The sequence below is a fragment of the Octopus bimaculoides genome, chromosome 9, assembly GCF_046866305.1.
Source record: "Octopus bimaculoides isolate indiv1 chromosome 9, ASM4686630v1, whole genome shotgun sequence".
In the NCBI taxonomy this organism is placed as follows: domain Eukaryota; kingdom Metazoa; phylum Mollusca; class Cephalopoda; order Octopoda; family Octopodidae; genus Octopus; species Octopus bimaculoides.
The window spans coordinates 44622799-44648881 of record NC_142936.1 but is presented as its reverse complement, the minus strand read 5'-3'; the positions used below and the strand labels follow the sequence as shown (position 1 = coordinate 44648881).

At 34.3% G+C, this 26083-nt stretch overlaps 1 protein-coding gene across 1 annotated transcript in view; it reads left to right on the top strand.

The window, feature by feature from the left end:
* The window catches only part of LOC106883925 (tetraspanin-15), a 109167-nt gene that overhangs the window by 59995 nt on the left and 23089 nt on the right, over positions 1-26083 (top strand). Inside the window, exon 2 of the mRNA XM_014935068.3 lies at positions 18929-19114. Within this exon, the coding sequence (XP_014790554.1) occupies positions 18929-19114 (186 nt within the window). The remainder of the gene's footprint in view (positions 1-18928; positions 19115-26083) is intronic.

The window sequence follows — 26083 nt, the reverse complement described above, 5'->3', positions numbered from 1 at the left end:
TAGTTCAACCTACACAAGTTAGTGTAGGTTGAACTATATTTTGAATTTTGAAAGAAGTATCTATAAAACTAATTTTTAAACTCAAATGGCTATGGGGGTTCATCAGTAGAAAATAGTAACCAAAGGGATCCATAGGTAAAAAGTGGTTGAGAACCACTGCCTTGTTACTTCACAATAAATCCAGTGGAAAAAAAAAAGTTTATGATCCATCTTTGAAATTTATGCTTTTCTGCTTTATATATATTATATATGTATGTGTATGTTGGTGTGCATGTATGTTTGTGTTTCTTTGTCTTGACATACTTGTTAACAAACATCACTATCAGTCAAACAAGTTGTGTCGTTTGTTTGCTATCTTCTTTGAAAAAACATGTTTAACCTTCACAGTGTTCATGTTCAAATGGTAGATATTACCTTAGTTGGAAACAGGTGAGGGTTGGTGACCGGAAGAACATCCAACCATAGAAAATCTACCTCACCAAATTACATCTGACTCAGCGAGCATGGAAAAGTGGATGTTAAAACAATGACATTTATAATTAAACTATGATTGTGCTAGCTATTAGTCTCTTTTGGTAGTGTGGTAATATTAATTATTAGTGTTTTTACTATCAAGTTTTTGCAATAGAACCTTCTTATAAATGTCTGCTTGGCATGTGAAATCATTTTACAGCTTTCATGTTTAGCGGTTACATTATTCCATTACATTGGTCAGTTAGACTTTCTAGCTTGTGTTTTTATTCTCAGTAAATATATTTCTGTTTTTATAGTGCATTTCTAATATTAATGCAACATAACAATCACTACATTTAGTATTCTGTTTTATCAGCTTTGCAAAAGTAATTCATCAGTCTTGTAATCGGGATTCATTGTGTTCAAGTGAAATATTTTATGTAAATCTGGTAAGGTACTTTGTTATGGTTGGTTAACGTTCCTTCTGCATGAGTCAAAAAAAGTTTTTTTTTGTTTCTTTTTTTATAGTTGGTATCATTTGTACTGCTATTCTTTCACCATGTCAAAATATCAGTTATTTGAGTAGATTTCTTTAATTTGGTGGGAAATTCATCATCATCATCATTATCGTCATCATCATCATCTTAATGTTCACTTTCCTATGCTTGCATGGGTCAGATAGAATTCATTGAAGCAGATCTTTCTTTCTACAGCTGGATGCCCTTCCTCTTGCCAACTCTCACATGTTTCCATGTTGGCATGAGCTGAATAGGCCTTGTAAAGGCAGTGTTTTTATGGTCAAATATCTTATCTAATATCACCCATTTAGCTGCTCCTTACAATATGCAGAGATATGGGGTACCTATTAAAAAAAAAAAAAAGAGATGCACACATATGTAATGCATATGTGTACATACATATAAATTATTAAAGTGGCCATTGAAAAGGTGATAATATTGGCGGTGCCCCAGCATGAGCTGAAACACATAAAAGAATATCTATATACATTAATGTTGTATTTCGGGATGGTAATTTTTTCTTTATTTTTGCGAAATAAACACACACACTATATTATATTCATTCTTCACTCATTTATTACTGTTCTTATTTTAATTCATTTCCATTGTCCGGAAATCTTTCATCACACATCTGTGACATCTTCAGTGACACTTTCCGTCCTTGTGTGAAATAGGTGAAATTCCATCCTCCTGCTCTGCTTAGTCCATTCTCGGACAATGGACATGAGTTAAAATAAGAACAGTAATAAATGAGTGAAGAACGAATATGTAGTGCATGTGTTTATTTATCGAAAAAAAAAAAATGACCATCCCAAAATACACTATCTGTTTCAAACATGATTTCTCATCAGGAATCTTGCAACACAAATTCGTAAATGTATATATATATATTATATCTTAATAAAATAGCAAAGAAAATTGTTGTAATTTCTGGTGAAGAGATGAAACATATGCAGTAAAGAATACAAGTGTGTCTCACTGTCATGCATATATTTACATAACTGGGCATGCATATGTGTGTGTGTGTGTGTGTGTGTGAACATAGATTTAGTCAATAGGATTGAACAAAGAAGGTTATATTCAAGATTTTTTTCGTTTTTTTTTTTTTAATTTACTTTATTTGACTCGCTTGTGTTTGATTTATTTCCATCATGCGACAAGACAAACTTGGAATGTCTTAGCTTCTTCACTCACCAACACCACCATCACTAAGAAACCTTGTGATGAATGTCAAACAGTCATGAAAGATATTTATATGCTCCAGATTCTTGACTATATTTTGTAGCATTCCAGTCTAAAAAAAAAAGAAGAAAATAACAAAAAGGAAAAGTTGTATAATACCAGTTCAAAGACTTTGTTGGCTGACAGCAAAGATATTTCAAACCAAATTTCTTTGTCTGTTGGTATTTAACCAGCATTTCATCTGTTTACATCAGATGATCCTTAACTGCTAAAAACAACTCTTATTAATCCCTTGTATTCCTAATTTTAAGATGTATCTGTATGTATATACACGTCCATGTACACACAAACATGCAGTCCATTTATTTTATTATTATTATTATTATTATTTTACAAAGACTAGAATAATCAGTGGGCACTCACAGTGGAAGTATCTTGTCTGAAGTATATGTTTAGTAAACTGGAGTTATGAAGTTACAGTCTTTTATTATAATCCTGGTTACATTTGCAATCAACTGAAGTCATGGCAACTGTTTATTAAACAAACATCTCATTAGCTTGGTTGATGCAGTGGTATTGTGTAAGCACATATCAATGTTAGCTTAGATACAGTAGGGTATCAGTGTACAACAGCAAACATTGGTGTGTGTGTATGCATGTATATGTATATCCCTATCAATCTATCTAACTCTCTCTCTCTCAATATATATATAATAATAATAAGTAAAAGGGATTAATGAATGCAGGCAGATATCTATAACGCACTCAGTGTTAAACAAATTTGGTTAACTATATCAAACAATCAGATATCAAAAAATGCAAGTAGAATTAACATCTAAGGTAATTCTTTGTGTATGATAAGTAAATTCAAATATTGCTTAGAAGAATTTCAAGGAATGCAGAGTATAAGATAAGAGTAAGAATGGAGAAAATCACATCTTTAATTGGGGATTACACCATACATTACCAACGATGATTTCTATTGTGCCAGCATATATCTCTAATATCTCTAATAGATGAACTCATACAAAAATACCTCTAATAGATGAATGCATAGAAAAAGAATGTTAGAAAGAACTATAATATTCATTTTCCCATGCTTGCATGGATCAGACAGAATTAATTGAGGTAGATTTTCTGTGGCCCTAGGCCCTTCCTGTCACCAACTCTCACCTGTTTCCATGCAATGTAATATTTTGCCATGTCTTGATATGTTTCCATGAAATATTGAAAACAAATAGTATTGCTTATATGATCATGATGCTCATTTATGACTATTGATTTCAAATATTGGTACAAGGCCAGCAATTTCAAGGAAGGAGTAAGTCAATTACACTGATCCCAGTGCCCAACTGGTACTTATTTTATCAAGCCCGAAAGGATGGAAAGCAAAGTCAACTTCGGTGGTATTTGAACTCTGAATGTAAAGAGGGACAAAATGCTGCTCATTTATAACTATTACACATACAACATGCATGCACACGTATAGGGCTGGCTCAAGGAACCAGCAACTCAGACAGTTGCCAAGGAAGGTGTGACAAAGACAAGGAAATTTCCATGATCATCAGACTGTACACGGTAAATTTCAGCTTGCCCGGGGCACCAGTAACCCTATGACTGGCCCAGCACACCTACACATAAACATTATTCTAGACTCTTGATTTTATCATGATTAACCAGCAGTCGAACATCACATGCAGCTAATTCTAGATTATGGAATAATTGGATGTAGTCTATATGCATATATTATATATATATATATGTATATATATATATATATATACTCATATATATATATATATATATATATATATATATATAGAGAGAGAGAGAGAGAGAGAGAGAGAGTTCAGAAAACAAAAGATGAAGACAGATGAAAGAACAATAAGCAGGTGTATTAGTTTAATGCTCATATGTATTTGATAGGCTGTTTTCAGTTTCCGCCAACTAAATCCATTCACTAGGCTTTGGTTGGCCTGAGGCTATAGTAGAAGACATTTACCCAAGGTGCCACGCTGGTAGGACTGAACAATTCCAAATGATTCTTAATTACGTAAATACAATAGAATTTTTTAACCATCAAATGGCTATGGTGGTTCACCAGAATAAAATATCAATTAAAGAGGTATATTGGTGAAAAAATGGCTCAGAAGCACTGATCTAATGTAAGCCAATTTTCTCCCTGATTAGCTTTCTTGTAACTCTCTTGACCACTTTTATGATGTGTTCCATCAGTTTGGTGCTTCTGCAACTATTTCTTTTGTACAGCATCCTCTTTGCCTTTATAGCAATTTGTGATCTTTTTATATTGTCACTGTTGTTGTCATCAGTGTTGTCATCATTTTAACATCTATTTTCCTCCATACTTACTTGAGTCATTTCATCTGATCTATGCTAGTATGGGAAATGGATATAAGACAAAGATATATACATATATATGTGTGTGCATATATATATATATATATATATATATATATATATATATATATACACACATATATACATATATATACATACACATACATACATACACACACACACATGCATATATATATATATATATATATATATATATATATATATATATATATATACACATACATACACATACACCCATAAATACTGTTAAAACACTTCAGGTATAGATGTGTTATTTATTAATTTAATTCATTGGCGAGAGTTGTAAAGTAAATGTAAACAGAATGTAATAATGTGAATAATGTAAATGTAATGTAAACAGAAGGGAAAGCTTGCAGAATCTATAGTCTGGTTTCTCTTTCATTTGTTTTCCTTTTGCCATTGTCACTTCTGCCTTTCATAGACATCAACTTCATAACACTATGCAACTATCATTTTGTCTGTCACTAAAGTCAACCATTGATTGATCCTGTCTCATTATCAGAAGTCAAGGAAATAGGTATCTAATTCACTTGTGTCTAACAGATATATATTTATTTGTGTTGCATGAATGAATGTGTCGTGTAGTTGTGTCCTCATCTCCAGGGCACTTGAGGTTTATTTAGCACAGTGATCCTCTACTGGAGTCCATATGACTCTAGGGGGTCCATATGAGATTTTGTTGCTAAAATTTATGTGCAACAAAACTGTTTATACTTTGACGATACACAAAATATTTAAACATTTTTTTACCCAATTCCTAATAATATTTACTTAAAAAAGTATTATTGGAGTTTTTTAAGACATTGAATGCCTATAAGGTTCCCCCTCCCTGAGTAAAATAAGAATGAAATGGGTTCATAGGCAAATAATGGTTGAGGAACACTGATTTAGCATGAGTAATGATAGCAAAGTGATTCAAAAGGGAATCAAAATTTTTTTTTCTTTTTACTGCAAAATGAGAATGTCCATGCTATGTAGTGCTGTATATGACAATGTTCATGTTCATCTGCCAGAGCAATGGATCTAGTCATCCTTAATGATGACTAACATCTTGCATGATGACTGTTTGAAGTGAAGAAGAGTTGCACACCGTCAACCTCACTCGCTCATCCATGACCATATTCAATCAAGTAATAAGGCCAAGCCAGGTCAAGACAATTAGAGATGGAGACAGATGCAGTGGATGACCAAGATGTCTTACTTACCTCATCTTGCACTCTGTACTGCATTGCTGCAGCTGCTTTCCCCTCTGTTGAACCAAGTGCAACAGAGGTGCAGAAGGTTTAAAGTAATTTTTAAAAAAATAAAAAGGATTCTTAGATGTATTGACTTTGGTGAAAGGCTAAGTAGAAGTGGTTAGAGTAGACATATGTGTTTCAATGACGACGGCTGTGCAGTTTGCAGATGGATGACTCATGCTAGGTGCAAACATGTGGTCTTTCAGTAGTGGAAAATATATTTTGTGTAGACAGATCAAAGAAGATTTGGAAAAGCTCTGGAATGGTATTTTAATGGTAACATGATGTATACACTCAGCCATCACTCATAAGAGAATATGATGTAGTAGCTTGTACTATGCTTTTGTTAATTGTTTCAGGTGCCTATGGTAGTCAAGAGGTGGTGGTGGTAATGATGATGATGATGGTGATGATCATCATCATCTCTAAAGCTCAGCATCTTGAGATCTGACCCACTTTTATTTCTTGATTTTCCTCTACTCCAAGCACCTTCTATTTTACTCTGATCTTCCTTTCCTCCAAGTACCTTCTATTTTACCCTGATCTTCCTCTACTCCAGGTACCTTCTATTTTACCCTGATCTTCCTTTCCTCCAAGTACCTTATATTTAACCCTGATCTTTCTCTGCTCCAGGTACCTTCTATTTTACCTTGATCTTCCTTTCCTCCAAGTACCTTATATTTTACCCTGATCTTTCTCTGCTCCAGGTACCTTCTATTTTACCCTGATCTTCCTCTGCTCCAGGTACCTTCTATTTTACCCTGATCTTCCTTTCCTCCAAGTACCTTCTATTTTATCCTGATCTTTCTCTGCTCCAGGTACCTTCTATTTTACCCTGATCTTCCTCTGCTCCAGGTACCTTCTATTTTACCCTGATCTTCCTCTGCTCCAGGTACCTTCTATTTTACCCTGATCTTCCTCTGCTCCAGGTACCTTCTATTTTACCCTGATCTTCCTCTGCTCCAGGTACCTTCTATTTTACCCTGATCTTCCTCTGCTCCAGGTACCTTCTATTTTACCCTGATCTTCCTCTGCTCCAGGTACCTTCTATTTTACCCTGATCTTCCTCTGCTCCAAGTACCTTCCTCTTTTCCTTGATCTTCCTCTTCCTACCTTCTTTTCACCCTTCATCAAACTCTTGTTACAGATACCTTCTATCATCAATACACAGATTTTTACTTCAACTATTACTACTACTAGTACTACTCATTGTCCATCCGAATGATATGTTCACATTAGTTCAGTCATCTCTGCTGTTACACATCAACTGATGCCTTTAACGACCAGCTGCTTTCTCAGCTCACTTGTACTCTGCCTTTCATGCTGTTTAACATTACACATCCAATGGATCAATTGAACGTAGAAGAAAAACCTTCTGTTGCTAACAGAGACAACAGTTCCCTGAGCTTCCTTCACTCCCCCCTCTCTCCCCGCCTCTCTCTCTCTCTCTCTCTCTCTCTCTCTCTCTCTTTCTCCCTTCTCCTTCTACTTTTGTATTACTTTATTGTTGCTTCTTTATTGATGCTAATTAGATCACCTAGGTAGCAGAAACAATCACATATAATAAAATATTTGGTTCAAAGAATTTATATATCTTATTTGCTGCATCCTATGGTTTTCTTTTTTTTTTTTTGCATGGGATCATATCTACCTACATCCCAGCATACGTTGTCAGTGGTAGATGAATCAGCTTTAGGCTTTCATCTCATTTATTCATTTATACAAAAAAAAAAAATGAAATTTTTCCTTGAGTCTTTCAATCAATGTAGATTATTTTGCTTGTGATGACCTCAGTACTTCTGTGAAAATAGCTCCAAGCATAAACAGCAATTTCATTATCTTACAGAAACTGTTCACTGGAAATATAAAATAACTTACAGTTTGATTTAAGGAATTTCTCTTAAAAGTAGTGATAAGGTTTTTGTTCTACCGACTATGAATTCTTGCATTTATCAAAGATATGTGTACTTCTTGGTAACAACTTGAAAATAATAAACCAGCTGTGCTAAGTTAATTTCATCTGCAGACAATTTTTTTTTTTTTAATTTCCCTTTAATAAGATATTACTTTGATGTGATCTCAGCACGGAACAAATATAATTGATCCATGTCTAGAGTGGGGGTTTTCTTTATGTTAAGTTCATCTTGAAAATATTTTTCAATTTACTTCAAACTATTGAAATATTTGAGAAAAGGAAAAAAATGTCTGTTAAAGATGGTAAATGTTCTATTTTCCCTGAGTATCGACTATTTTCAATAAATATGTTGGAGTGTGTTACTTATAATTTTTTTGCTTTCTTCCCAAAGAAAGCTTCTGGCTTGTTGTTCATGATGACATTTATAATTCCTTTGACTGCAGCTATGAAATATAGCAATGAACAAATATAAAATATATATATATATATATACCAGTGAACAACTAGAAATATACCAGTGAATAAAAATGCAGTATATCAGTGAACAACTTGAAATATTTGCCAGTGAGCGACAAAATATACTAGTGAACAAAAATACAATGTGGTAGTGAACAACAATAAAATACATTAACAGATGACTATAAAATGTAGCAGCGAACACAATATATACAACGTACACCAGTAAACAAGAATGAAAAATATTTGTGAACAAAAATACAATATAGCAAAAAGCAACTTGAAATATATAGCAGATAGCAACTGTATATCAGTGAACAAACATAAAGTATATTAGTGAACAACTTGAAATACATAGTAGTGAACAATATGAGTTAGCAAAACTGTTGGAGGGTTGCAGAAGATGTCTTGTGGTGTCTGTCCTGGCTCTTTGTATTCTGACAGTAGTGCTTGCAATGACACTGATTCCAAGCTGTATTGGCCCAAGACTGGATAAACATCAGTGTCATGGAGGGGTGTGGTACGTTTTGGCTCAGCTCTTTTGGCAGCGCCATCTGTTTGGCATTGCTGATATGATACTGACTTATTTGACGTCATACGTTTTGTCCCCAGGTCCTGTTGGCACTGTGAAAATTTTGTTTTAATTCTAGTTGACAACAAACTTTTAAATCACAATTACTAAACTTAGTTTAGCTTTCTTCTTCACTTTGGGAATATGATGGCTGGTGAAATATTGAAGAAATGTGGAAAAGAGAAAATTTTCTCACAATGGATTTCTAAACATCTTTGACAAAGTAGAACTGACAATGAATTTAAACTTTGGCACTGTGAGCAAAAAAATTATGGAGAGAGAGAGAGAGAGAAAGAAAGAGAAATATTGAGATGTTTTAAATGATCCTGAATGTTACAAATCTGAGGGGACTCATTTAATACCTTTTATTGTTACCCTTCTCTCTCTCTCTCTCTTCTCTCTCTCCCCCTCTCTCTCTTTGTTTATATGTGTGAGCATATTTAGCTTTTTATGTATGAGGAGAGGGAAAGTTTTTTTATGATAATCAAATAGTCTCCTTCTCTTCCTCTTTCTCCCTCTTTCTCTCTCCACCTGTGTGTGTTTGCCTCCAGTGCCAAAAATTACAGTTGCCAAAACAGGTTCAATGTCCAGTCAGTCATACCAAAAAGCCATGCCCAGTCGTCACATTCCAGTCACAGGGAGAGATTTGCAAGCATAAGCAACTGCTAGTCTTCCTCAAAAAGTCTTGCCTAGGCCTGCACCTAACTGTGTAGATGTATGGCCAACATTGATTGATAGAGACCCTATTGAACAACAATTAAAATAAATAGCAGTCAACAACAATTAAAATATACAACAATGAACAAGCATAATGTATACGAGTGAACAACAAATAACTATACTTGTGAATGTCAATGAAATACATACAGCAGGCAGCAACTTGAAATATTGCTTTACACAAACTGCTTTTCGTTAACGAGGTGTTGCCTTTTATGACTCAGCATTCGCTCATTTATTTCATCAATGCAATTAAAAACCAAACGAAACATTACACCTGATACGTCACCCTGCTGCACTGACAAGATGTTGTATATTTAGCTATATAATGTGCAAAATTTCTCTCCTGTACAGTTTTTCTTGATAGTCAGTAGATGGGTGAACAATTTTGCAACCTGTTATCAGATATGACTCACTCGTATACAACAACGAAAATGATAATGACAGTAATAATGATGATTATGATAATAATAATAATAATAGTAATAATAATAGTTATTATTATCATTATAACTAGAAGAATTAAGTGGGAGTTGGCAGGTAAATCCAAAAATGAGTCCTTCTACTTATGGCAGATTGCCAGGAAAAGGTTTAAAATGATGGTAACTCAACAAATAAATAATATTACCACATTTTCTGTTTGGTGTCGGGTGCATTGCTGTACTCAAGGAGACCCACCCCACTACAAATAGAATTGAGATCCTGAAACCAAGATGCCACATAAAAAGCACTGGTGATGGTGCCGCATAAAAAAAGCATCCAGTACACTCAGGAGTGGTTGGTGTTAGGAAGGGTATCCAGCTGTAGAAACCAAGCCAAAACAGACCATGCAACCTGATGCGGTCCCTGGCCTTGCCAGTTCCTGTCAAGGCGTCCAACTCGTGCCAGCATGGGAAACGGATGTTAAATGTTTATGATGATAATGATATTGATTTCAGTTTGGTGTATAATAAATGATCTTTGGGACATTTGGCATATGAGTGACACCATTAGTTCAGTGCTGATAGACTGGATAACAAAACAAACACCTCCAAATTCAACTCTTTGATACTACTCTGCCCAAGACCACTTCTTAGTTCTGTGATATAAACTTCTTGTTCCAAAGTGATTTAAATTAAAGCCTTCCTTTAAAATTCCATGCTAGTTTATGTTACCAAACACCAACTTAATAATGATAAAGTTGTTTTCAACTAAATTCTTCATTATTTTGTCTTTCACTTGTTTCTTGTCATTGGACTGTGGTCATGCTGAGGCACCACTTCGAAGGGTTTAGGCTTTAGTCAAACAAATTGACCCCAGTACTTATTTTTTAAGGTTGACACTTATTCTATTAGTCTGTTTTGCCAAAATGCTCAACTGGTACTTATCTATTAATCTCAAAAGGATGAAAGGCAAAGTTGACCTCGGCAGAATTTGAACCTTCAGTTTACTATTAAATTGTTTTTAGGTGTAACTTTACATAAAAACAAATATTATTATATACATATGTACACATATACATATGTGTGTGTTAATTGTTTTCAAACATCATCATCATCATAGTAATGAGTCTGTTTATGTTCAAAGCTTTAGGAGATTTATTACCTTGCTTGGAAACAGGTGAAGATCAGTAACAAGGAAAAGCATCCACCTGTAGAAAATTTGCTTCAGTGAATATCATCTGACAGACTCTTGCAAGCATAGAAAACTGGATGTTAAAAATGATGATGATGATGATGATAATGAGGATGACTAAAAGAAATGAGAATACAAGAGGAAGTCTGTCTCATCCAGTCAGTTCATTAAAAAGCAATAAGATATGCTAGTTTGCTATGGTTTGAAAAAAAAAAAAAATTATCTAATATTCAGGAATTGACTTTCATGAGAGATTGATATTTTGTAATTTTTTTTAGGTTGTCTTCTACATAAAATATTTATGCAGTCATTCTTGTTCGATTGTATCTCAGCAGCGTGTATTATTACAGTTGTCTCCCTTGCTTTTGGATTTTGTTGCTGTAGTTCTATAAAAAACCAACACAAGTTGTCAAGCAGTGATAGGTATCAAACACAACCAATAGCGTGCATGCACGCACACATACACACACACACACAGAGATTTCTTTCAGTTTTGTCTGCCAAATCCACTCACAAAGTTTTGGTGGAAACTCTTGTCCAATGGTACCACATGGAGGAACCAAACCCGCAACTAGGTGGTTGCAAAATGCACTTCTTATCCACAGTCACACCTGTGCCTATATATATAATACATAATTTATCCTATCATTACTTGTCAGCATTCATTTTATGTCCATTTTTCTCATGGTATTGTGGATTAGGTGAAACATTTTCGAGGCATTGTTTTATAGCCAAGCACCCTTCCTGTTTTTCAAGTAAGGAAGTTTTTCATTCTACTTGTCATCAAAATTGAAGAACTACTGACAGTTTGGTGATGGAGAAACAATAATAGACAACACTGTCTGTAGGACAGTGATCTCAATATTCACAAATGCACATGCATGCACACACACAATGTGCACGTGCATGCACACTTGTATTTGCAATGGACTTTATACAGTTTACTTCTACCAAATTCACTCCCAAAGCATTGGTCGGGCCAGGGCTATATGAGGCACTTACCCAAGGTGCTGTGCTGTAGGACTGAACCTGAAAGTGTGTAGCTGCAAAGTGCATGTCTCATTTCATATTATATTCTTTTACAGTCAACATTTACACACTCACACACGTATTACATATATTTTATTACGATCATTAAATATTATCCTCCAGTCTCAAGTAAAATAATAAAGAAGTTATCAATTTTATTCTGATGGTTGATAGCTGAAGTAATATTAACATATACTAATGAAAATATATAAATAATCATCCCATAAATAATTTATTGTATCAGGAAATAACAAGAGCAGTTTGCTACAGTCCGCCTTCCTTTCCACTTCATTTTGATGTGGTCCTACCAGCTCTTCATCCATTCTTCATATTACCACACTCTTGTTTCCTTACTGCCACCATAGTCATTATTAGTCCTAGCCATTTACACTTCATCCATCACCATTGTCATTCACCTCCGTCCTCCTGTTCATTTCTTCTGTCAATAACCTTTTGTTATACAGTCCAACTCTATATGCCACCCTTCATCCATTCACTATATTTTCAAAGCTGTTGCTTGTTGCCAGAATATATCCGTGTGAATGAGTTTCATCCCAGAGAAGAAGAAAAAAAATCAAAAAAATAATCAATCATACAAAATTATATGTCCGACTATTTATGAATGAGTTCCTTGGTTATTTTGAAAACCAGTTTGACCAGCTTCTCCCCACCCCACTTGCACCCAGCCACCCATCCACCCACACACATATATATACATATAAATGCACATATATATGTATATATATATATATATATATATATATATATATATATATATATATATATATATATATATATATATATACATACACACGTGCACATACACACACACACACATATCTACGTACATATATATATGTATGTATGTAAATATATTTATCCACATACACACACACGCACATATTCCATCACTTATATGCAATATGATGATGACAACAACGACGGTGATGATGATAAATTCATTTGGAGTAATGAGAGCACTTCAGTTTCTGTTACTAAACTTAACAAATATGTTCACATACAATATTTGTCTGCTAAAGACAAGTCAGCTTCAATCATGTTTGCAGGCCACTTATCAAGTGGCATGAGGCCAAGGACCTCTGTGGATATTCGTGTTGCCCATCTTTGTTGTAATTTAGCTGGGTGGTGGTCAGAGACTTAAATTTTTTTTCTTCCTTTCTTTCTTTCTTTCCCTTTTGTTTTTGTTTTTAATACCTTGTCAAGATTCCAGTGCTTATTACTACATCATTTACTGGAATCTAATTTAAATTATTGATGCATGTGTTTCATGTTTAAAATGTGTCTGTGTGTGCCTTGTGGAGCAGATCATCTCTCTCTCTCTCTCTCTCTCTTTCTCTCTCTCTCTCTCTCTCTCTCACTGTGTTGGTTTCTTTATATAATAAAGTTGTTCTGCTGTGGATTTTTCCTCTACTGTGCAATTATTTCCTTCTCTAATTCTTCAATCATTTGGTATTTCTCTTTTTCTACTCCTGTTACCTTCTATTCTCACAAGAGAACATCTGCATCTTAGGATAGGATGAACAAGGGTGGGGGTTTGACTTTGCATTATAACCCTATTTGGAAACTGAGAATAGATTGCATGAGTAAATTGGATTTCTAAGCATCTATGAGTTCCATCCACATTACATTCTATACACTTTTGTCGATTTTTTTTTCTCCCATTTTATCAACAACTTGCCTGAAATTCTGGTTCTCTTATACAAAACCTATAATTTTAAAGCACTCATATTCGGATTACAACTTTTCATCTTTTTTTATTTGGTAAGAACCTTCTGTTAAGTTTGAAACACTGGATTAATAATGCAGAATTATTTTACTAAATCCCTCCAAATTCTTGATTATCCAGGAAAAAAAGTAATTGAAATATGTTGTACTGAATTTTATTAGAAATGCTACTGAAATACTGGGTGTCCATAAATTATCTTTACAGCTTCCACACTTCCAGTCTTCAAATCGCAAAAGTAATTTATGGACTCCTTGTATTATTCAAAATAGTTATGTATAGCTTGAGACTATAAATAGATTGTTGTTTTTTTAATCAAATATTCTTTCTGAATGATTTTGATAGCAATGTAACCAAACCATGAACATCTACCTGGTAGCTTAGCCTGATAGATATAGCAACTAAATCTCTCACAAATTACATTCTATTATCCTTAAAGAGAAGGAAGGCCTACCAGATAATGTATTCTGAGATAAACTATGTCTGAAAAGACAGGATGTTCATGGTTAGAATGTCTTCGGTTGTAAATGCTTTTGATCAGGGCTGACCTACAGCTAAACACCAACCATTAACAACTGCACAGATGACTGTTTATTAATATAAAATATCAATTTTTTTTTCTGGTCAAAAAATGGAAGTACTTCCTGATCTTTCCCAAGAACATCTGAAACCTGAAGGGAAGAGGTTCTAACTGAAAACAAACTCGGGTTCCAAATTTCATTTCATTTGATGCTGCATTGTACAGTAGTGATCTATAAACATAGAAAGTGAATTCAGACAATATTCTAGGAGTTGTTATAAGAATTATATACATAATAACAGAGTTATTAAAGAGCTATATACAATTTATTAGTAGATACAAATGACAATGTAGCCAATAAAGAGCAGTGAAGCTCTTAGTACAAAACAACATCATAAAGTGCTAATGGCATATTGAAGTGCATCCAGTGGATAAGTTGAATACATGACAACTTCTATATACTGATACCACAGAACGATGCACCCAGTACATTCTTTAAATTAGTTGGTGTTTAGAAGGACATCCAGTCATAGAAGCTATACCAAAAGGAAAATGGATTGGTGAGGTGTGGTCTCTCGGCCACATCTAGGAGGGCAGTAACTATTAGCAAAATTGATTCATACCATGCTGGTCCACTCCATGCCAGTATGGAAAGTGGATGTAAAATGATGATAATGATTATAGGCATTGTTATATTTGCTTCAGTCAGGTTAAAAGTTGATTTATCATTCTGGTTTCAAAGTTTTATAATTTATTATAGAAGACTATCTGGTTGTTGTGGCATATTTTTTCTGTAAATATGCAAATTTACAGAATCATTCAACCCTAGTTACAATTGAAAAGTAGTTGCAGTAATGTTTAAAACAAAGTTAGAAAGAACTATATCGCAGAGAGGCTGGATTTGGCCAGTTTGAACATAAAACAGCCAGATATGGCTGGTTTAACTCTTTAGCATTCAAATTACTCTATGAAATGTAATGCTTATTCATTCACATTGTTTTGAATTAATCATGCATTATTTCGTAGCTTCAAGATTTTAACAGTGTGATTGTTTATTTTTAGAGTGACATTATGGGGTAGCTGCAAAAGGTGGAATCTGGCCGGTTTCAACATAAAACAAGCAGAATATTTGGGCTGGGTATGGCCAGTTTAAATACTAAAGGGTTAAATGCTAAAACATTAATGTAAGATATTCCATTGATCTGAATTGGTAAGCAACAATAAAGACTTTAAGAAATTATGTTGAAGACATTCTGGATTTGGACTTTAAAATTTGGGTTGTATTCATCTATTAGAATTCATTGATTTGATTTTGCTTTTTTGAATCCTGAAATTGAAGATCTAAATTCACTTTCTTAGATTTCTAAGTCTTGCGAAATTTTTGGCATTACTGGAAATGAAGAAATGTGTAGATACTAGTTGACTAATTAGAATTTTATTATTATGCTTTTCTAGTACTCTTTAGTATTCATGTGTCCCATGAGATTATTCTAGAAAGCTGATGTAAAATCTGTGTGACATTATAAATTGTCATTATTACTTTTACAACAGGAGTAGATTAGCAGAATGGTTAGAGCATTGAAAAACAAAATACGATTTTTATATTTGTTCTAACTCTCTTTATATGCTGAGTTCAAGCCCAACCAAATTCAACTTTACATTTCAACCTTTTGGGGATTGATAAAATATAGAAAGAGTCAAACATGGGGGTTGATATTATTCACTGCTCCCCTCTCCTACCAAGTTAGAAACAATTACTATTGTTTGTTGTCGTCGTCGTCTTGTTTTTGTTGTTGTTGCTGCTGTTGTTAAGGCAATGAACTGGCAGAATCATTAGCATGCCAGACAAAATGCACAACAGCATTTCTCCTAGCTTTCTGTTCAAATTTGACTAATGCCACCAATGTGGACTTTGCTTTCATCCTTTTAGGGGTTGATGAAATCAACACCTGTTGAGTACTGGGGTCAATGTAATCAACTTAACCCTTCCTGAAATTGCAGGCCCTGTGACAAAATTAGAAAGAATTATTGTTATTGAATAAGAGAGCAGCGCATGTATTATTATTATTATTATTATTATTTGTCTAATGGTTGTAGCGAAAGAGGTAGTATGGTGGACCCATTTGAAAGGGCTAAAAACAGACACTTTCCTCTTTGGCCAAGCCCTCATCAACTTTTTCAAGTTTCACTTGAAAAGGAAGTTGTGGGTGGAGACGGAAATGTTGCCTTATAGCAAGTTTGTTGAAAGGTGGGTGAATGTTGGAAGAATGGCCAGTGTGAAAGGACCAATTCTGAGCGTGCACCTGTAAAAAAAAAGAAGCGCTCTTGCCCTGTTGTTCAGGCACCCATGGCTTTTGTGGGTTTTTCCACAAGGACCTTAAAGTGCCTCCCCTATTGGGAGTTTGTTTAATTTTTAACTGTTATTTATATTGTGTACACACAAAACCCATTGTGTTGTCCTGTTTTTGTCTTTTATGTTGTTGTATTTCAGTTAATGTTTTGTACTGAGCCCTTGTGGCTAATAAAAGAATTAATTAATGTTGTTGTTGTTATTATTGTTACTATTATTTTTAGGGTGGCAAGCTGGCAGAATCATTAGAGGATCATAAAAAATGCCTTAGGTTATTTGTTCTGGCTTTTTACATTTTGAGCCTAAATCTTGCCAAGATCAAACTTTGCCTTTCATCCTTTTGGAGCCAATAAAATAAAGTACTAGTCAAGTACTGGAATCGGTGCTACCGACTAACACCAGCCCCACCACTACCATCATCATCGTTGTTGTTATCGTCATCACTTTTTCATCCACTTTTCCATGCTTGCACGGCTCACATGAAATTCGTTGAAGCAGAATCTAGTCTAATAAATAACTTTATCAAACAAATGAAGATGAAAAGAGCAAAAAAGTAACTAAACTGCACTGATTTTATCAAGCAAACAAAGACTTAGGTTTCTTTTTCATATCTAATTGTGCCTTTGTGAAAAAGTCTGTATATTAACACGGGTATACACACACACGCATTAAAAAAATTGCAAGGAAAAATGATGAAAGAGCATATGGAAAGCAAGAAAAAATACGCAACGAACATAGATATGCTCTCCCCTCATCAGTTATCGACCCAAAATCATCAGAATTTCATGTGTATACATATGCTTATATAATATGCTTGTATATACTTATATAATATGCATATATATACTTATATGATATGCATATAAATAATGCAATATTGCATTATATATATATATCATCATCATCATCATCATCTGCATTATATGTATATTGCATTTTGTATGTGTGTGTGTGTGTGTGTATGTGAATAAAGTAAGAAAATGGAGATATCGCATTTAATAAAAATTTGCTATCTGCAAAAATCAAACATAGTCCCTTACAGCTGTTTCAATTCAGCCTAAAAATTAAATAATAATTATTAAAATCATTATATTAGGCAAAATCTCTTCAAAGGGGTAGAAAAAGGATATATCATTAGGTTTTTAATGTGTTGCCTAATATTATGATTTTGATAATTACTATTTAATCTTTTAAACTAAATTGAAACAGTTGTAAGGGACTATCTTTGATTTTTGCAAATGATAAATTTCTATTAAATGCTGTATCTCCATTTTCTTACTTTCTTTTGAATGATTATAAACCATGATCTATTTATAAATCTATTGTTTTATGAATATTATTATTCACAACAAATATTAGGTATTGAACCAGTAATACATTGGATAATACCATCCCTTAATGAGGCGAATTTAACCTCTAGTTGAAGATATATATCATCATCATCATCATCATCATCAATAAGCATCTGTTTTCCATGCTGGCATAAGTAGGCCGGTTTAACAGGAGCTGACCACCTGAAAGGCTGCTCAGGTTCCATGTCTGTTTTGGCATGGTTTCTATGGTTGTATGCCCTTTCTAGCACCAACCACTTTACAGAGTGTAGTGGGTGCCTTTATGCAGCACCAGTACAAATGCTTTTTATGTGGCACCAGCACTTATGAGTCTGCAAGATTAGGGATGCTCAGCTGGTTGGGGTTGCAAGGCAACTGCGTTTTTACTTAGCTTGACGTGTCTTTTCAAGCATAGCAAACTGCCAGGAGTTTCAGTCCCCTGTCATCCTTTTTGTGATCTTTTTTCAGCACTTCGTTCTACATCAATACACATGCGCGCACGCGCACACGCACACACACACACACACACACACACACACACACACACACACACACACACACACACACACACACACACACATATTGGCTGACACTCCTGTTGTAAATGACATATGAGTGGTCAACAATTCCTTGCTGAACAACTTGTATACATGATTTGTTTATAATGATCAAATGTTTCTGAACTTTTTTGGCAGGCTCTTTCTAGAACCTTTGCTTTGCCAGTAATCTTAGCCCTGACTTTTGTTGATTTTTCTGGGACACTGTCTGTTTTTATTGTTTTTTTTTTATAAATAAATGCACCCTGTATGGTATACATATTTTTTTAATAAAGTTTTTTGAATTTATATATTTATTTATTTATTGTTTTCTTTTCTTTTTAAATCTTCCAGTTTGTTGGAATTACATTGTTGATCATCGGTGTTTGGGCTGAGGTGGAACGTCGGAAGTATGGTGCCCTTAATAACCTCATGTCCCTACCTGTAGCCTTGCTGCTTTCTGTTGGTCTCATTATCTTCATCAATGCCATTCTCGGCCTTGTTGGAACATTCCAAGAGCATGTTATTCTATTGAAAGTGGTAAGTAAGCTTTATTTCACTTATTTCAAGTCATACATTGGCAAAATTTTTGTTCCTGTTGTTATCAAGGGAGAATGATTGGTAGAGTTCTTGGGCAAAATATTGCATTTATATTTTCGGTTCCTTTGCATATGAAGTTCAAATTCTACCATAATCAACTTTGTCTTTCATTTGTCTAGGGTTTATAAAATAAGTGCCAGTGAAGTACTGGGGTCAATTTAATTTACTACATCCTTCAACAAATTTTTATTGCCTTGTGTCTATGTTAGAAATTGTCGTTATTGTCATTGCTGCCAATGATGACAAGGCAGCAAGCTGGTAGGAACTTTAGCATATTGGACAAAATGTTTGGTGGCATTTCTTCTGTGAGAACCCAGACAACACCCTAATATGCCCATGCCTTAAGACCACACTGGGTTATTTAGCTTGTCAGGCAAACTAATGGCCCATTTTACTTGTATGTGATCTACAACTGACATGCATGTAGAGACTGAACTGGTTTTGTAAGCAGATACAGTTCTCAGTGTGATAAATGATTATGTTTCATATAAAAGGTTAGCAGTTGTGAGCTGAATGAAGAATTTGTCTGCCCTGAAGAGAAAATCCAGTTTTTGCCCAACAAGCTAATCACCAAGAGAGATTATCAGAGAATGTCTAGTTCATACATACAATAGATGACCTGTGTATATATATTAACGTGTAAACTTATTGATGTGAACAAAGGCCAGAAGTGTTCATAAAGGCTTTTACTTTTGGATCTGATTTCATGATGTTAAAGAGATAAGATGTAAATTTTCCTGTCTGATGATCTGTAACCTGTTCCTGATATCTTGGTGAATTGTGGTGCATAAATTTAAGCATCCTGTTCAGAGACATAACAAACCTGTGTGCTATGATTTGAATTAAAGACCTATAAGCTGGTACTCTGAAACTTTATCCATTTTGATGAAGACACCAAAATGTTTAAAATATCCTGTTTAATTTCAATTATAGTGACATTAAAAAAAAAACAATTGAGTGCAGGTGTGGCTGTGTGGTAAAAGGCAAATTGTTAATGAAAAAGGCTTACTTCCCAACCACATGGTTCCGAGTTCAGTCCCACTGTATGGCGCCTTGGGCAAGTGTCTTCCACTATAGCCTCAGGCCAACGAAAGCCTTGGTAGACAGAAAGAAGCTTGTCATGTGTGTGTGTGTTTTTGTGTATGTGTCTGTCCCCCACCCCCCACTTGACACTGGTATTAGTGTGTTTATGTCCCCATAACTTAACAGTTTGGCAAAAGGAGGTTGATGGAATAAGTACCAGGTTTAACAAAAGAATACGTACCAGAATTGATTCATTCGACTAAACATTCTTCAAGGCTGTGCCCCAACATGGCTGCAATCTAATGATTGAAACAAGGAAAAGATAAAAGATAAAAGATCAATTTTATAAATGACAACAATAAATATTTTTTTAATAGACTATGAGTTTATATAAAGTACTAATTGAGGAGGAGGACAATGGTGGAGGAGAAGATGAAGGTGGAGGTAGTGGAGGTGGTAATGGCAAAGTTAAGGTATGCTTGTAGTGAGATTGATCAAAGGGTAGAAAGAACACTCAGTTACCTCTCACTCCTTCCCCATACTTTTTCAAGACATGCGGCTACTTACTTATTACCATTAACCTAGATTATCACATTGAGAAAGAGGTAAAAAGAAAAAAAAAAACCTTTTCATTGATGTGTATGGAGATCAAAAAGTTGCAGCACTATATCTATATTGCAAGGAAACAAAGCTTTGCAATAACAAAAGAACTTTTACCGTTTTCTTAGACTTGCCAGCATCATGTTTCAGGGTGTCTGTTGCTTTCTTATTCACATGTCTTGTTAAGTAATGGAATGTGTGAAAAATAGCATTCCACCTACCACACTTTTATATTTCATATGTAATATAATTGTGTCTATATCTGTATGTGTGTGTGTGTATCTATTTATATATATATATATGTATGTATGTATGTATGTATGCGTGCATTTATTTGATGTCATAAAAATGTATAAACGTTGAGAGAATCTTAAATAATTCTTTTTTCTTCCTTTTTTTTTTTTTGTAACAGTGGATCTTGATGCACATAAAACTATAAATAATAGTGTGTAAACATTGGGTTAAAAATGTCTTTGATAGAAAATGTTGAAGGCTGCCAGTGGGATTTGAACCCACATCTGTAAACATGACAGGTGTTCTACCATTGTGTGTGTGTGTATGAGTAAGAAAGACAGAAATTGCAATACATTACAGAAGTTAAAGCTTGTTAATCTTTCTAGTGGTGAATGTCACAGAGAGCAAAAGCTCCTGGCAAGCTTGAGAAATAATTGTAATCTATTTCCACATCCCAGCTTTAGCTATTTCTCTTGTTTGTGTTGTTAGTGTAGTTACAAAAAGCATGAACGTTTCGACAGCATCATTATTGCTTTCCGTTACCAAATCTCTTGTAAGAACCAAACATGAAACCATTTCAATACCCCACTGCTGAAGACTCTAAGATAGTCTCGTAACCAGTTGCAGTTCAGAGCAGATAGGACTTTTATGAATTAAAAAATTCCATTGTAGAGTTTGTTTTCTTTTGGCGTCTCGATTGGTTTTTATGTTTATCTTTGAGTGACCATTAAATAATGTTTCCATTATCACCATTAAATAATACTTTCACTGTGAGCATCAAACATATTTCTGCTGTTACCATCAGACATATTTCCACTGTAACCATCAAGCATTTTCACAGTGACTAACAAATAGTTTCCACTGTGACCATCAAACAATATTTTCATGGTGACTATTAAATGATGTTTCCACTATGACTATCAGTGTTTCCTCTGTGACTATTAAACAGTGTTTCCACTCACCATCAAACAGTATGTCCACTGTGACTGCTAAATAATGTTTCCACTGTGACAAAAATGTTTTTTACTGTGACCATCTAGCATTGTTTCCACTAACCATTAATCAATGTTTCCACTGTGACCATTGAACATGTTTTCACCATGGCTATCAAACAGTAATTCCACTGTGACTAATATATCTTGTATTGTGGTATTTGACTCTTATTAGTATATGATATAAGACTGACTGTTGTCAGTACATCTGCTATAAAAGTTAACCCTTTAGTGTTTAAACCGGCCATATCTGGCCCAGATATCCTACCTGTTTTATATTCAAACTGGCGATATCTAGCCTCTCACACCTAACCTACATTGACATTCTAAAAATAAATAATCACATCACTGAAACCTCAAAGCTATAAGATAATGCATGATTAAATTCAAAACAATTTGAGTGAAAAAGTATTACATTTAACAGAGTAATCTGAACACTAAAGGGTGAAAGTATTCTTCATCCTCTCATATCTTTTCATGACTTTTATTATTGACTTGACAAAATTAATACTGATATAAACAATAGAAATATAGCAACCATATCCTATTTTAGGTACAGTGATTAATGAAAAAGTTAAGTCGACACTTAAGCTCTGCAATAGGCATGATCATTTCCATTTTTCTTTTATTTGACATTCTGTATTTTCATATTACATTTATTTCTATAGTTGTTCTTGTATCTGCTATTATTATTTTCTAGTGATCTTCATCTAAAGGAAATCCCTTGCTGTATGCAAAGAACTGTATATTTAGTCATATTTGTTCTGTCAGCTAGGACCCTTTCATTAAATCAATGCCTTTCACATTGAATACTTGCATTTTTATCTTGTATTTGACAAGGTCAGTTGACTTTAAAATCTCATGCCTAATATCAGCAGCTTCAGCCCAGGAATTTTAATAAAAATCAATGACCTTCATTTTGTTTCTTTTTAGCTCAACTGACTATGTTAGAAATTGAATTTTGTATAGGATGAAATGAAAGCTTTCATATTTTATTCAAAACGTCTTGATTTAAATATCCTTATTAATTATTTTTATTAAATCAGCGGTGACTTTTAATTATTGTTCTTTGATTATTTATTTCATTAAAAAAAAAGTTTCTCTCCCTCCCTCCTCCTTTCCCCCATCTCTGTCTGTCTCCCCCCTCCTCCTCTCTCATAAAGAGTAAACTTGGCTTGAAAAGCTAGAAACAAAATAACTCATGGATATTTAGCTTTTAATTTTTGTTGGGACTGAATAGAATTTTGTTAGAGAGAAAAAAGCAAGAGTTTGCCAATCCAGCTTATTCACTTCAGCTCATTATTCTAAGTACAAATTGTTTCCTAAATTGTTGGAACAAAAGAAATTAAAACATTAATGATAAATAATAGATATCATATCACATTAACAGCCTATTTTAATATATACACAATAAAGCAGCACACGTAAGTATAATTACATTTCATAAATAATATTTCTACAGTAAATTGTGGTTACATTGACAAATAGGAACATATGTCTACATATTTACATAACCTAATTAATAACAGCCATGTTTAGTTTTATGATTCATAGCAGACAGTAGTATCTTTGGGAAACTGTTTTTAAACGTGGTTGGCTCAGTTCTTAAGGTGACTGAAGCCATGGTTGATCTGAATATAACAGTAATGCCTTTTGAATGATGGTACAGTGCAGGGGTTTTCAAACTTTTTGAAACCACCACCACAACCATTATCATCATCATTATTATTACCTCTGCCTCAGTCATGTTTGTTCGTCCATGGACAAGATATCTCAAGAACCGCTGGATGGATGTTGATGAAACTTTCTGGGATATTTGGCCTCATGATCGGCATGAACTGATTACATTTTGGGATCGATTTGGCACTGGAGAAGGATTCTAAATTATTTTTCCTGTATTTTACTTAATTTTTTTAGAGCAGTCAGGTTCATTTTCTAGTATTCTCGTTAGTGAGAGCAGTCAAGCTTATTTCAGATATTTACATTTTAAAAATCATCTCCAGCTAATTGTTGAGAGGACATTGGGGTTGCCTTGGTGGAGGTTTGTGCTCTCTGAGTGCTCTTGTTATGATTATTGTTATTATTATTACTTTTGATGAGTATAATTGTAATTGTTATAGTTTTTGTGCGGTTTTTTTATGTAAGAAGCAGTTTTTATTTTAGGTCTTTAATCCCAGAATTCATTCTGACATTAAGGCTGAAAATAAGGCACATGCTGCATGAATACAGATATGTGAACACACAAGGAGACTTGGATCTAACTATATATATATATGCTCCCACACTTGCATTCAAACATACACACGCACATGCACACATGTACACTCTCTTTCTCTAACACATACACACTCTCTCTCTTTCTCTCTCTCTCTCTCTCTCACACACACATGCACACACACACACACACACACACACACACATACACACACACACACACACAGCTCTCAACATGCATATCCACTTACATTTACTTACTGATCTAATCTGCTCAATGAAAGGAGAAAGGTATCAAAAATATTTTTAAAAAACAGAACAGTGTTATAGAATAGGTTTTGGGCTCAATTGTTTGTTCATTTCAAAATAGATTATTGGTAGGCATAACTCGATAGATATAGGTGCAGCTATTGTAACTACTAGGTAAACTTTACTCACCTTTATTATGCTAGTAACCAAGCAGGAAACTGAAAGCAGCTTGTTCTATGTTGGTGTATGTGTGTGTGTGTGTGTGTGTGTGTGTGTGTGTGTATATATATGTGTGTGTGTGTGTGTGTGTGTATATATATATGTATGTGTATATATATATGTGTGTGTGTATATATATATATGTAAATGTTAGTGAAAGCACATGGCTGAGTGGTTAGAATGTTGGGCTTACAATTGTAAGGTTGTAAGTTCGATTCCCGATTGGGCTTGTATTCTTGAGCCAGACATTTTATTTCACATTGCTCCAGTTCACTCAGCTGCAGAAATAAGTTGTGACGTCATTGGTGCCAAGCTACAGCAGCCTTCACCTTTCCCTTGGACAACATCAGTGGCATGGAGATAGGAGGCAGGTATGCATGGGCGAGCTGGTTTCCTACAAAGAACTTTGCCCAGACTTGTCCCTTGGAGGGACACTTTCTAGGTGCAATCCCTTGGTCATTTTTAACTGAAAGAGGTCTTTATGTATGTATGTATGTATGGATGGATGGATGGATGGATGGATGGATGTGCATGCGTGTTTTATCTCCTTGTCTTTTGTGTCTGATTTTCTGTGGAAACATGCAATGACCTCAAGGAAATATCAGCTGTCTTGGAAACAGGTGGGGGTTGAAGATCTGTCTCAATAAATTCTGCCCGACCCACACAAGCATGGAAAAATAGACTTTGAAATTATGATGATGATGATGATTATGATGATATTTATAAAAGGATTTTTTCAGTCTCTGTCTACCACTCACATGGCTTTGGCTGGCCTGAGGCTATAATAGCGGAAGACACTTGCCCAATGTGCTACGCAGTGAGACTGAACCTGAAACTGCTCGATTACAATGTCTTAACTACACACGTTTGCCTGCACACACATGCATGCAATCATGCACATACACATTGTATCAAGCATTTTTTTTCTCCCCCCAACCCATTTTCTATGTCCAGATTATTATTATAGTTGCAGTAGAAATATGTCAGGTAGATTCAGTGAGCATAAAAATAGTTTGATGACTCACAATCAAACGTAAAGCTTGTTCTATAGATTTATTCATTATAGACGTTTTCTTATGATTAATTTATTACAAACTTGTTGTAATTAATAAATTAATCAGGCTGTTTTGAGTCTAGTTTTGAAGGAAGATCCATTAGACTAGATTGTTAACGACAGTTATTTTACTTTGTTTTTTTTTGTTTTTTTAATTTAGTGTGAAACGGTGGTGAGAGTTAGTAAAATGATTTGTATTGTTGAGTAACATATAATGGCTGTAGACCAGGGATGAAGCTTGACCCTTTCTCTCTCTCTCTTTCATTTTATATATTTTTTTCAGCTGGACAAAATAGAAAAAAATATTTTTTTTCCTATGACGTC